Source organism: Aethalodelphis obliquidens, unplaced genomic scaffold (assembly GCF_003676395.1).
Source record: "Aethalodelphis obliquidens isolate GAN/ISIS:26980383/991018 unplaced genomic scaffold, ASM367639v1 scaffold30, whole genome shotgun sequence".
Classification (NCBI taxonomy): Eukaryota; Metazoa; Chordata; class Mammalia; order Artiodactyla; family Delphinidae; genus Aethalodelphis; species Aethalodelphis obliquidens.
Window position 1 is genome coordinate 7,496,371 of NW_020837974.1, and position 13,797 is coordinate 7,510,167.

A 13,797-nucleotide genomic window follows, 5' to 3' on the forward strand; every position below is an offset into this window, starting at 1 on the left:
GAGAAGCCCACACACCGCACCGAAGAGTAGCCCCCTGCTCGCCGCAACTAGAGAAAGCCCGTGCACAGCAACGAAGACCAAACACAGCCCAAAATAAATAAATACATAAAGTTTAAAGAAAATAGGTTTTCCCCACCCTGCATGCGCAGACTCACAGGACACTCCTCAACCTCCCTCATCCCTGGTCCTGGCCTCCCCGCCTTCAGCTTCCCTTCACCTTTGTCAAGTGAGACTTGAGGGCTGGATGTGTGAGACAGACAGGAAGAGGTGAATAGACACAGATACCTGGGGGTCCCGGGAGGCCCAGATGAACCCTCAGCCAGACTGAAAGCTTGGCCCAGCCCAGGGCTCAGCTCACAGACGGAATGGAGTAGTTTTCCTACCAAACAGACTCTATGGCTACTGGGGCGTCCCCTCGGAACCTCACCGCTTGCCTTCCCCACCCCCAGGCCTGAAATTCCACCGGGATGTTTCATTACTGCTCTGAGGTCTAGCGCCCCCGTTCCTGGCTGAGGACGCCATTGGCTCCCCCCAGCCCCCCACCCCTGCCACTCCCGGCTGTGAAGAGGTGCAGAGTCACCCCCAGGGTTGCCACGGAGACAGAGTGATGGTAGAGCCGCATCAGGCAGGGTCCCTCCAGCAGCCACGAGGTCCTGGTGGGGCCCCACCCGCCCGCGGTTAGCAGAGCTTCCCGGGGAGATTCCCCGCTCAGCCGGCTCTAAGCCCCGGGGTCCACCCTGGAAAGACCTTCAAAGGACTTGGCCATTCTTGAGTGAGCGCCAGGAGGGAATCTGCTCTCAGAATCAATCTCGCCAGCCACACGGGTGGAAGGAATTTGCCATTTCTCCTAACAGTGACCCCTCGTGATTTATACGGGGGCCACCGTCCGAAGGCCCCAGTTAACGGATCACAGTGGAAAATGAAAGGCCCAGAGCCAGGCGTCTCACTGGGCTAATTACCCTCAATAAGACCCAGCTGGCTGGGGGAGCTGGCGGGACCAGGGCAGGGCAGGATCCCTGCACGCAACTCCCTGGGGACACGGAGACCTGCCATGGCCATGCCTGGGCTTCCTGCCCATCACCCTCCAGGGCGCGCTGGAGCCACCAAGCATTCCGGGAGAGCCAACCCGGCCAGCTTACGAGACAGGTCACCTCTGGGGATGGCCACGGCCTCAGGGTTTGCTGCTGCCGAGGAGCTGGAAATCCCTGGGACCCAGAGAAGCACAGGATCCCATTCTGCCTATGCGGAGACTAAGGCCCAGACAGATAGGCAGGTCCCAGGGAGCCTCGGGCGTGGCTTTGGCCTGGCTGCAGGCCCAGACCTCAGTGCTGGCCACGGAAGCCGCCTCCAGAGGCCTCATGCACCTCAAGATCAGCTTTCTGGGCCGCCTGGAGTTGGTTAAATGTTTCCCAAGAGTCTGTTTTGTGCCAGGTCCAGTGAGGGTTGCTAGGGGTAGAGTGATGGGCAAAATCCAACCTGATCCCAGGCTTGCAGCTCTTTGGGGAAGGCCAACGTCATGTACATCTCCCCAGCAAAAGTACTTGGTGTCATGAAAGTACACAGAAGGGGATTTGACCTATTCCAGGCACCAGGGACAGGGCATGTGACGTGGAGCTGAGAGCAGAAAGCTGAGTAGGGGTAATTGGGCACTTATCCAATGAGAGAGCATCCTAGGCAACAGGAGCGGCATATGCAAAGGCCCTGTGGCAGGAGGGAATGTAGGGCACTCAAGGAACTGAATGAGGCTGTGCAGGGAAGCACCATAAAGATGGTGGTAAAGGGGCAGGTGGGCAGGTGGGGGAGGCCACAAGTAGTTCTCGTACCTTTAAAAAGGTGATTCCAGATATGATGACTCAGGAGGGAGGAGTCAATATCTCTCTGGCTTTCGGGAGCCTCAGCCCCCACCCCTGGAAGGGGCAGCTCTGTGGACCACCCCAGCTGCCTGGACCAGAGAAGGACCCAGAGGAACCCATCTAGGGGTCGTGGAGTGCCAACCCAGGTGTCCCTCGGGAACTAGACATAGAGTCATGGAGACTGAAGGAAGCTGGTGGTAGGCCCAGGTCAGGGGCAGCCAAGACCACCAATGAGCCCCAGCTGGAGGGGGAGGGGTCCCGAGCAAGCAACGCTGTGAAAAACGCCAAGAGAAGCAGAGGCCTTAGAGCCACCAACAGCCTCCCGACTGGCCCCCCACTCCCCTCCCGACTTCTTTGCCCTAGGCCACTGGTGCCTCCTGTCCCTGTGGGTCCCCCACCCAGAGCCCAGGTGGGTGCGATAGGCGCTACTGAGTGCGTCCGGGCCCTGGAACAGAGTGGGTGTAAGGGGACAGCTGTCTGAAGGGCGGAGGAATGAATGAGCAAAGGAAGGGCTCCCAGTCTCCCCTCCTGGGCTGCATGGAGCCCCTCCGGCCTTCCCCACTGGCCACCCCGTGTCCTCGTGGAGCCGGGCCGATGCAGGCCCAGCAGGCCTGGTGTCACGGAGCAGGGCAGCCCGGAGCTGCCGGACGGGAGAGCAGGTAGCCACGGCTCCCACTCCCTCCAAAAGCTTGACTCTGGCCTGGCTCCTGGGGACACAAACAGGTCTGACGAGTTCCTCGGCAGCCGAGTCCTTGACTTCCAGGAAAGCTAAACTCTTCGAGAGCAGAGAGAGCGAGGCCTGGGAGGAGGGAGGGATCTTTTGGAATATTCCTCTGCCTCTGCCTCGGGCCTGCCCCAGCCCTGCTCTGCGGATCTCGCCCCTTGTGTCCTGAGCCTGGGAGCCCCAGGCTGATGGGGACGCCTCTCTCCCCATCTCCCCCAGAGGGAACATGGAGTGCAGGAGGGCAAGGGACAAGGAAAGGGACCTCCTCACTGTGACCCCAGATTCAGTCCCCGCCCCCATGTCCCAGTGCAGGGTGTAGCAGTGTGGGGTAGAGCTTATGGGCACAGGCTCAGAGCCATGCTGCCTGGGTTCCGCTCCCAGCTCTGCCATTGACCTCATCACCTACCTCGTTTCTGTTTTCTGTTTTGGTTATCTTTCCCTTATTGATGTATAGGATTTTTTTTTTAAACCCTTGCTTCCATGGACCTTACATCCTTCTTTTTTTTTTTAATTTATTTATTATTTATTTTTGCTTCGTTGCTGCATGCAGGCTTTCTCGAGTTGTGGCGAGCCTGGGCTACTCTTCGTTGTGGTGCACAGGCTTCTCATTGTGGTGGCTTCTCTTGTTGCGGACCACGGGCTCTAGGCGTGCGGGCTTCAGTACTTGTGGCACACGGGCTCAGTAGTTGTGGCTTGCGGGCTCTAGAGCGCAGGCTTAGTAGTTGAGGCAGACGGGCTTAGTTGCTCTGCGGCATGTGGGATCTTCCCGGACCAGGGCTCGAACCCATGTCCCCTGCACTGGCAGGCGGATTCTTAACCACTGCACCACCAGGGAAGTCCTGATGTGTAGGATTTTTTTAAAAGTATATCTGGGATTTAAGATCTTTGTCAATATCTATTGTTGCCAATATCTTCTCCAGCCTGGGCTTGCCTTTTCACGCCCTTCGCGGTATCTTTTGCTGAGTGGAAGTTTTCAATTTGAAGTCCAGTTTCTGCCCTTTTATCATATGGTTGGTGCTATGCGTGCCCTGTTCAAGAAATCTTTGCCTCTTCCATAAACATCCTTTGAATCCACCCCCCCCCCCCCCCCCCCCCCACCTTCTTTGCCTCTGTCTGGCTTCTAGCTGCCAGGTCTCTCCTGGCCCTCTCCCACCTCCTCCCCACTGTGTCCCCACCCCAGTTCTTGTCTCTCTCACTGCATGATATTTCCGCCCGGGGACAGGGCTGGCTCATGTCCATGTTGCTGGGCCTGGCACCAGGGCTGGCACGCACTAGGTGCTCAATAAAAGCTTCATAAATGAAGACAGTGTCTGTGCCCCAGCTGGGGATCAATTAGTTCTAAACACCAGCTCATCAGGAACATTTGAGCAAAGCCAGGAAGTGAAAAACTTTGGAAAAACCAACAACATAGGAATGTTTAGCTTTCTCCCCAACCGGAGCATTAATCACAAAACCTCAGACCTTGTTACATTATTTATTCTTACTTTGCCCCTGACCCACAGGCCAGAGAGCCTTTTCCTTACACGCACACGCTGGCTGCAGGGGCTCCTCAACGGCCGCCCCTCTCCCCCACCCCCAGCCCCGTGTTTGCTGCCTCTGAGTGTGTGTATGGGGTGGAGGGGGGGCCGTCGGCGGTCCCCTTTTAGTCCTTCTCTTCGCCATGCGTGATGACGTAACACAGGTTCCTATAGTCCAGATTGCCACACACATCTGGCGGGAAGGCAGCAAACATCTGCTTGATCTGGGGAAAGAGCTGGGAGTCAGCCTCAACCAGGGCCGAGGGGGGGCCAGAGCCGGGGGTCACCCAAGGGCATTAGGCAGAATGTCGCTCCCCTCTTTGGAGAGGGAGGCATCAGGGCGGAGGCCACAGAGGCCAGGCCAGCAGGCCAGGATCCCACCACCCTTGTTCCCATCCTAGGAGTCAAGGGGGCATCATCTCAGCAGATCACTAAAGAAAGCGCTTCCCAGGAAGATGCTCGTCAGTGCTGAGCAAGGACCTGAAAAGCCGGCGCTCACCTCGTCCTCACTGAAGCGGTCTGCCTGCGTCATGAGCTTCTCTTTGATGCTGTTCAAGGGAGAGAAAGGGTCACATTCAGGGTAAGGGCCGCTCTGGATGTGGACACGCGGACCCTGGGGCTGATGGCCCAGGAGGACCCCAACCAGGGCTGGCCCTACAGCCCCCAGATGGCTGTGTGGCCTCGGGCGGCCACTTCATCTCTCAGCCTCCATTGTAACGTGGACTCCCCTCTTCACATCAGGTGGGGACCCAATGACATGGCCTTGGGACCCCGATATGACTGTGGGGGCCACTCTGATGTCCCATCGTGCACTAATAATCAGCCTCTAGGTCACGGAGGGGAGCCTCTTTGCCCTGGCTCTAGACGCACCGCCTCTTCAGCTTATGAGTTTTGTGGACATCTGTAAGGTGCTTCGGAGCATGCAAGGTGCTTGCACTCAGCCGGGGGCAGGAAGGCTACCCAGGTCCGCGTCCTCCTGCGCCTGCCCAGGCCTCCTTTGCTCCTCGCAGCCCTGGGAAGTGAGTACTATTATCCCCCTTTTACAGAGAGGGAAACTGTCCCCCTGCGTGGTCCAAAGGAGCAGCTGCCCACAGCGGCCAGAGCTGCCCGGGGCCTGGAGGGATGGCCAGAGGTGGGGCATTTGAGGCTGTGGCGGAGGGACTGGTGCCCCCGGGAGCTCTCAGGGGGTGCAGAGGGCAGGGGTGGGACCAGAGGGCTGAACAGGGCCCTGAGCACCCGTGTGCCCTGTGGCGCCGGCAGCCGCCGCCCTGCTCCAGACCGACGCACATTTTCCATTATTTATGTTACTACAGGACAGTCACAGTTTCCAACTCTCCACGCTGGGGATTTTTCACAGACTCTCTTTCAACCAGAGCCTCCTCTGTGGCCGGCCTGGCAGGCAGCCGTGTCTCTCAGATCCCATAGCCTGGGGATGGCGCCCGCGGTTCCCAAACTGGGTCTCCAAAGGGTTCCTCCCAGCCCTGACTTTGCTCTAGTGGGAGGGAAGGTAGGTGGCAGTAGAGGGGTGGGTTCGGGTCACCCCAGGGGTTCCCCCAGTGCCCCCCTAGGTCTCCAAGATGGGGGTGGGAACCCGGACTCTGAGGGAGGGCTGAAGGAGAGGGCTGCGGCCTGAAGAAACCCTCGGGAACCTCAGGAACCCCTCCCCGACCCCTGAGGAGAGTGTGGCTCAGAACTCTGGGGGGTGAGGGGCTGTAAGAATGTCTGAGAGACAAGATAGACCCTCGCCACTTCCTCCCTGCCCCCCTGCCCTCTCCCACCCCACCTCCATCACGTGCTATGCTAACGTTGAATAGAAAGCAAAATTAGCCTCCAGCCGAGGCCTCAAGCATCACAGTAATTGCTCGCGAAGCCTGTGACTAAGGAAGAAATCTTGCCTGCCCAGGGTCACCCACAGGCCCAGGGAGGCCTTGGAGGCCCTGAAGGGACAGCTCAGGGGTTGGCTCAGAACACTCAGTGTCTCAGCCCCTGGACCGGCTGCCTCTGCCCGGCCCGCCCCGGCCCGCAAGTCTTGGCTGTCTGCCCTGTGCTCTCCCTGGGCTGAGGCTCCCAGACACAGCAGGCATTAGCGCTCCCTCCTTCAGTGATGCCAGCCCAGTGGAGGCCGGACAGCTGCCCACGGCCACCGCACTCTCTCTGCGGCCCCAGCTGAGCTGGTTCCTTCCCATGGCTATGCCTCCATCCCCACATCCACTTGGGCCCTGGCTAACATCTACTAAATACCCCCCTGTACCCTGGTGGTACAGATGGGGAAACTGAAGCCCAGAGAGAGGAAGGGTCTCACCCAAGGTCTCAGGGACTGTGTGAATGACAGCAGGTGGCCTGGTGACCCTTACCTGGTCCTCTTCCCAACACCCTGGATCCCATTGGTGCTGGCCTCTTGTATTTCACTCACCCATCCACTCGCCTCCATCCCGATGGCCAAGACCCTTGTGGCCGCTGCAACCCTCTCTTCTCCTCCTCCAGGCTGGCCTCCATGTTGCCCCTGCCTAACTGCTGCTTAGGCTCTCCCATGCCCCCAGGGCAGACCCAAGGTCCAGGGCCCACACAGGCCCTGCCTTCCTCTGTGTGCTCCAGCCAGGGGGAGCCTTAGTCATCCTTCAGGGCCCACCTCTACCCCCACCCGTTCCTCCCTCGCTACTGGGAAGCCCTCGCCTGGGGACCCCATGTTCCCCATACACATCCACACAGATGGGGACACTGAGGCCCAGAGAGGGGAAGGGACATCTAGTAATGGCTGAACTGGGCAGGGCAGCGGCCTCCTGGCTCCTGGCTGGAAGCTGCCTGAGATGCCTGAGTTCCAGGCAGGACAGGAGACTGGGCTGCGACCCACCCTGACCTGACCTCAGTCCATCTATCACCTGAGGCTTTGGGGAGAGAAAAACCAAAACAGAAGACCGAGGAGACTTACAAATCAGCCTTGACGAAACCTTTCCCTTCAGTGTCGAACACATTGAAGGCGTGGAGAATGGTCTCCTCCGGGTCCGTACCTAGAAGCAGCACACACAGGCAGGGGGAGCATCAGGATGAAGAGGCCAGGCAGCGGCTGGGGCTGGGGCAGGTCCCATGGCCCCTACAGAGGCCAAGGGCTCAGGGAGCTTCCTCCCCAGCTTCTAGTCCACAGTGAGGCCAGAGAAGGGATGTTTCAGAGAAACAAGGAACAGTATAATAGCCAAGGGCTCTGCATATAGCAACAATCAGCCTGCACAGATGCACCTGGAAAGGCCTACCAGGCATTTACTATGTGCTTAACCCTCCTGCCCATTGGTCCCATTTTACAGATGAAGAAACTGAGGCTCAGAGAGGTTAAGTGACTCGTCCAAGTTCTCACAACTGATGCTATGTGATTCGACGATGGATGGAGGAGAACAGCTTTTACTTGGGGGCTGGAGGTGGGGGCTCTGGCAGCGGCATTGGAGGAGTCTGAGAGGTTGTCCAGGCCAGAGGCGGGGCAGGTGGGTCCACAGGTTTGTGGGAGTGAGGGTGGGGGGACAGGAGAGGCAGAGCGCATCCGGAGCAGTTCTGGTTTTATCACTTTTATGGTGTGGGCTTTGGGGAAAGATGTCATTAGAAGAAATGGTTCTACTAACACAATGGGATTAAATACCCAGCCCCCTGGTGGTACAGATGGGGAAACTGAAGCCCAGAGAGAGGAAGGGTCTCACCCAAGGTCTCAGGGACTGTGTGAACGACAGCAGGTGGCCTGGTGACCCTTACCTGGTGCTCTTCTCCCCGTCACACTGACCTCCCTTCTCACTATGGAACCACGGGATGTCCCCTTCCTTCTTAAGGCTCAGCTGTGTCATTGGTGAAATGGAGACAAGGGCGGGGTTTGCTGCCCGCCTCCCAGGATCAGTTAAGATAAAGGGTCATTAATGGGCAAGGTCTTGACCAACATTATTATGGCCACAGACACATCTGAGCGCTCTGTGGCAAGTCATCCTGCAGCTTCGGCACTTTACCCCATGGGACTCCAGCACACCCCTTGTGGTAGGTCCTGATGCGCCAGTTTGTCAAAGAGGAAACTCAGCCTCAGAGAGGCTCTGTTACTTGCCTGAGGTCTCCAGATATAAGGGGAGGAAGGGTTTGAAGCCAACTCCTTGAACCTCCAGAGCCCCCTTCTTGTTCTGCCATGCTGTGCTCCTGTTACTCAGACCGGGTCAGGGCCAGCTGTGTCCCCCACATCAGACTGGGTCAGGGCCAGCTGTGTCCCCCACATCAGACTGGGTCAGCGTCATCTGTGTCTCCCCCATCAGGCTGGGTCAGGGCCAGCTGTGTCCCCACATCAGGATAATCCAGGACAGGATGATGTCTGAGTGACTCCACATTTCTGAGACTGGCCCTGAGTGACTGGGCCGGGCTCAGTGCTGACCTTGCCAGCCTGGGAGCTCCTAGAGGCAGAGCCGTGGGCTTCCTCTAGGTAGGGTGGCAGGGAGCCAGTGTGCCCAGGCCAGAGGCTCCATCCAGGGCCTGTCACAGCCTGGCCTTGCAGGAGGAGAAGGGTTGGCCACAGGATTATGCTTGGGGAGCTGCTGTGCAGTCTCTGCCTCCCAGGGTCTCCGGAGAGACCTCTGTGCCGGGGCAGCCTGGCTCCAGCCTGCTTTCCTCAGGACCGGCTGTGTGTGGACCAGCTGCCCTGGGTTCAGGCCCTATGGCTGGACATTCACCACACCCGCTCCTCCCTTCTCTCCTCTGCTCTGCAGACTGCAAACCTCATCAAATGGGCAGCAGAGAGACTGCTTCCCCTCACTGCTGTTGGGAACCTCATGACAGTGTCCTTGTCCCAGTTAGAAGGACGAGGTGGTGCCTGCCCAGCCCCCCGGCTCCTGTTCCCACCCCAGGCTCCGCCACGTTCGCATGACAGGCTCAGCTGGAGCTCCAGCCCCGGAGCCCCTGCGAAAATGAGAAAAAGCTGCAGCCCTGGGTCGGAGCTCTTAGCTCAGCTGCAGACGGACACGAGCTCCAGGACTTGCTTTAAAGCCATGGCTGGAGTCACGCATGTCTTTGCCTGTGAGTGTGCCCCTGCCCTGCCCCCTGGACTTCTGCGCTCTTCAAGGAGGTGGCCATGGTCCCAGGAATAACCCTTAACAGCTTCCCAGAGGGGGGCCTGAGGGCACTGTTCTGTCAGCTGGACAACACCAGGCCGTCGTGGGTTTAGTGGTGGCCCCCAAAAGATATACCCAGGTCCTCATCCCCAGGACCTGGAAACGTCACTTGGCAAAAGGGCCTCTGTAGATGTAAGGAAAGGCTCTTGAGATGGACTGATCACCCTGGCTTATCCGGGTGGGCCCTGAATCCAATAACAAGTGTCCTTACAAAAGTGAGGCAGAGGGAGACAGAAGAGGAGGGGGCAGTATGACCACAGAGGCAGAGATGGGAGGGAAGCAGCCACCAGAAGCTAGAAAAGGTCAAGAACGGCTTCTGCCCTGGAACCTCGCAGGGAGCCCGACCCGCCAGATTTCAGATTTCTGGATTCCAGAACTGAGAGAATACATTGCTGGGGTTTTTTTGTTTTGTTTTTTTTTTTTTGCGGTGCGCGGGCCTCTCACTGTCGTGGCCTCTCCCGTTGCAGAGCACAGGCTCCAGACGCGCAGGCTCAGTGGCCATGGCTCACGGGCCCAGCCGCTCCGCGGCATGTGGGATCTTCCCGGACCGGGGCACGAACCCGCGTGCCCTGCATCGGCAGGCGGACTCTCAACCACTGCGCCACCGGGGAAGCCCCATTGCTGGTTTTTTGAGCCGTCAAGTTCGTGGTCATCTGTTACAGCAGCCTTGGGAAACTAACACAACCCCCATTTTACAGACAGAAAAACGGAGGTGCAAAGAGCCGATAAGCCTTGCCCAAGGTCACCCTGGGGGTCAGTGTGAGACCAGGTCTTAAGCCCAGTTGTAGCCGAAGCGCCAGGGGAGGGTATCAGGCAGGGGCTGCCTGAGCCTGGGATGACGATGAGCCCCACCCCGCAAGGGCAGCCGCAGCCCAGGCTGGCCCTTCCTTCTGACCACAGAACCCCAGCCCGGCCTGATGCTGCATCTCAGGGGAGTGCAGTGGTTAGAGCCAGAGTCGGGGTTACAGTTCCATCCCTGCCACTTCGATGCTGGGACACCTGGAGCAGGTGTGGTGACCCATCTGAGCCTGGGTCTCCTCACTCACGAATGAGGCCCCTGATCCTTTCCCTGGAGGAGAAGCCCATCCTGTACTGGGGTTGGCCACAGAAGCTTCCAGAACGCCCCTCCCCCATACCACCTTCTCCTGTCAGCAGTGGGCGGTAAGGCAGAACAGCCAAGATGAGCCCAGGGCTAGGAAGGTGGGGCTGGGGCTGGGGCGCCATCCTGACGGTGGGCGAAGGGCTTTCTCGCAAACTGTCCCGCTGGGCGCCTCACAGCCCTGCAAACTGGGGGTCATCACATTCACCCCACTCTGTGATATGGAGGTGGAAATCGAGGCACGGTCTTGTGTGTGTGCCCCGGGGGCTGGTGTCTGGGGCTGCATCGTGCATCGGTGCGGGGTACGTCAGCACGCAGGGCCCTGCCTACCCACACCCACTCGCCCATCCCCTCCCCAGGGCCCCCTGGGGCCTCACTCACCCTTCAGCTTCTCCCCAAACATGGTCAGGAAGACGGTGAAGTTGATGGGCCCGGGGGCCTCCTTCACCATGGCCTCCAGCTCCTCGTTCTTTACGTTGATGCGGCCTAGGGGAGGCACCCAGGAGTACAAGGAGGGTCAGAGGGGACCCTGCCTGCAGGCAGCCCCAGAGAGCAGAGCATCCTGCAGGATCCCCCAGCCCTACCGTCTCACCTGCCCCCCACTCAGCCCTAAGGCCCTGCCCCCCTGCTGGGGGACCTCGGGATGGGGACACATCCAGCCGTGGTCATCACGGGGCTGCCCCCAGCCTCACCACCCGCCTGCCACCACCTCAGCCTCCCTGGAAAGGAGAGCAAGTTGGTGGTTATCCCCATGTTACAGATGAGGAAACTGAGACCCAAAGAAGCTGCAGCTGAGGTACACAGGGGTGGAAGGCCTGGGCCTCAGGGCTCAGGTGCCCCGGGAGGGGACGGGGACCCGGGTTCCTCACGGTCCCAGGGGACTAGCAGATCTCTGGGGGCTTAAGGCTCAGTCCGGAAGTGAGTTGGTTACGCCCCTGTCCCCCAGCCCCAGTGCCCCCATCCAGGCTTCAGGCCCATCCCTGGGCCCTCAGAAAAGGCAAAAGCCTCGCTGGCAGCTGAAGACCGCCCGGTAACCCGAGTCCCACCCCTGGATATCTCCAGCCTCGTCCCCACCCACTGCGTCTCCCCCTGCTCTGCTGACCCCTCCCCCTCCCCCTCCCCCTCCCAGCCTTTGCACGGGCCACTACTGCCCCTCTTCCCCACCACCTGTGTCTCCCCCTGCTCTGCTGCCCCCCTCCCTCCCCTGGCCAGTCCTCCTCTAACACCCGGGATCTCCCCTGACCTGCCAGGCAGTGGCCGCCCCTCCTCGGCACCCCCAGAGAACACCAGCCCCTCACATCCCCTGCGCCAACCGCCCTGGCCTGCCCCCAGCTGCCGACCCTTTCTGGATGGCCAGGGCTCGGATTGCCCCCCACCCCCAAGCCTCCGGCTGCTGGGCACCCACCCAGGGCAGCAAAGGTGTCCCTCAGGTCCTCCTTGTCGATGAAGCCATCCCGGTTCTGGTCCATGATGGTGAAAGCCTGGCAGAGACACGGGCACTGAGCAGCCACCCGCCCACCTGCCCAAGCCCAGGCCCCCTCCCCAGAGAGATCCCCCCTCCCTGCAAGGGGCTGTCCTCCCGACCACTGTTGCCTGGGCAACCTCAATACAGGCCCTCTGGCCACCCGGTCACCCAGCTCAGCATGTCACCAGCATGAGAGTGATGGTCAACCTGCCCTGGGCTCCTGCTGTGTGCCAGCACGTGCTGGGGCTTCACGCCCGCCCCTCATATCATGCTCCCAGCAGCCCCATTTTACGGAGCGTGAAACTGAGGCTCGGAGAGAGGAAGGGCTTGCCCTAGGTCACACGGCAAGCAAAGGCTCAGGGAGAGGCGGGGTAGAGGCTGCCCAAGGACAGCTCGTCACCTCTCCAGAGGCTAAGCTATAGCATGGCAGCCTCTAGATAGTGATGTCATCACCCCCCAGCGGCTGAGGGCCGAGCCCACGCCTTGCCGGCTCCCTAAGGGCTTTCCGTGCATTCCTGTAACCCTCCCACCGGCCCTGGGGGCGGCTGACCAACCTCTTTAAACTCCTGGATCTGCGACTGATCGAACATGGAGAAGACGTTGGAGCTGGCTCCGCCTTCTGCTCTTTTCCGGGCTCTCCTGGGTGCCTGTGAGGGTCCAGGGGACGCCTTACAGAAGCCCCTTCCCGGGAAGGTCCCCCATTCGCCCCACTCAACCCTCAGGGCTCATCTCCTGAAGGACACTGCCCACCCCCACGGACCCCAGCAGACAGATCAGGCTCCTCAAGAAGGCTGGCAGAGAAGCAGGGCGTTTCCCCGCTGCTTCTTCCCGGCGAGAAGCCAACAGAACGGCTACCCTGCGGGGCTACCTGCGGCTTCCCCGACAGGCCCCTGACTCCAGAATGCAGGAGGTCAGTGCCCAGGACGCGGAGCAGAGAGGGGCGTCTTTTCTAGCACCAGCCACCATGTGGGGGCCCCTCCTCTCCTGCCACCCTCCCCGGTGTTCAGGGTAACACCCAGACCCCTTAGCCCTGCGAGGTCTGCTCCCTCTCCCAGAGCATCCTCCCCCGGCAACCTGGGTCCCCCCCACTTGCTTTGAGCTTCCTTCTCTCCCAACATTTGCTCCTCCCATTCCCACTACCTGGGACACATTCCCTGCCTTCCATCGGGATGAATCCTCATCCTTCAAGCTTAATTCCCCCGCCTCCTCCTCTGAGAAGCCTTCCCTGACTAACCCCTCCCAAGGCCAACTTAGAGCTCCCCCACCCCCTCTGTCCCTCCCCACCAGTCTTGGGCTTCCACACCCCGTAGCACGTAGCACACTGTCCTGCCATATCTCCCTGCGTCTGTCCCACCGCTGGGCTCCCCTCCCCCACCCAGGGCCTGGCTCCGATCTGGACTGGTTTGGAAATAGCGGCCCAGAGCTCAGGGCATATCTCAGGGCAGCAGGCAGAGCAGGTGACCACCCACGTGGAGGGTCTCTGGCCAGACTTCCTGCCTCCGTGTGTTTCTTTCCAGATGTCATGGTGCCTGAGAGTCGTCCACTACTGGGCATTTGCTGAAAGCTCTCTGTTCCCAAACCCCTCCAAGGGACCTTTCTCTCAGCAGCCGTCACTGAGGTCCCCATGTGCAAGGAGCCCCAGACTTGGCTTGTGATGGGGGGGAAAGGACAGGCGGGACTTCACAGAGAAGGAGGTGGAAGGGGACCCTCCACAGATGTGGGCGTCCCCACACCCAGCTCCGGCCTCCGTCTCAGCCCCTTCCACCCTCTGTGCCCATCCCCGTCCACCCCACCCCAGGGCCCGGGCTTCCCTGGAGCCCCCGCGCCCGCCCCCAGCGCCTCTGTGGTCTCCCCTCCTCCTGGCTCACTCCTGTCCGCTCGCCCAATGTCCCCATCCCCGCACTTGCCCCCAACTCCCCTGGGTTCCTGGGCTCACTTCAGGAGCCCCAGTGCCCGGCTGACTTATAATTAGCTTTTACTGGGTCCTTTGTCTCCACTAATCCTTTGAAAGGGGGC

At 60.1% G+C, this 13,797-nt stretch overlaps 1 protein-coding gene across 2 annotated transcripts; it reads right to left on the reverse strand.

Moving 5' to 3' along the window:
• Positions 1-4,043: 4,043 nt before the first annotated feature.
• Positions 4,044-12,956, reverse strand: MYL10 (myosin light chain 10). 2 transcript variants are annotated; one of them, XM_027125478.1, is made up of 7 exons: positions 12,922-12,956; positions 12,336-12,428; positions 11,722-11,797; positions 10,698-10,802; positions 7,024-7,102; positions 4,594-4,642; positions 4,044-4,318 (listed from the first exon to the last, which is right to left on the reverse strand). In XM_027125478.1, the coding sequence occupies exons 2-7, from the start codon at positions 12,369-12,371 to the stop codon at positions 4,220-4,222; spliced, it is 444 nt and encodes a 147-aa protein (XP_026981279.1). In that variant the 5' UTR covers positions 12,372-12,428; positions 12,922-12,956; the 3' UTR covers positions 4,044-4,219. The 2 variants fall into 2 exon arrangements, with proteins under 2 accessions (XP_026981279.1, XP_026981280.1); XM_027125479.1 differs by lacking the exons at positions 12,336-12,428; positions 12,922-12,956 and adding an exon at positions 11,989-12,116.
• Between the last annotated feature and the right edge of the window lie 841 nt (positions 12,957-13,797).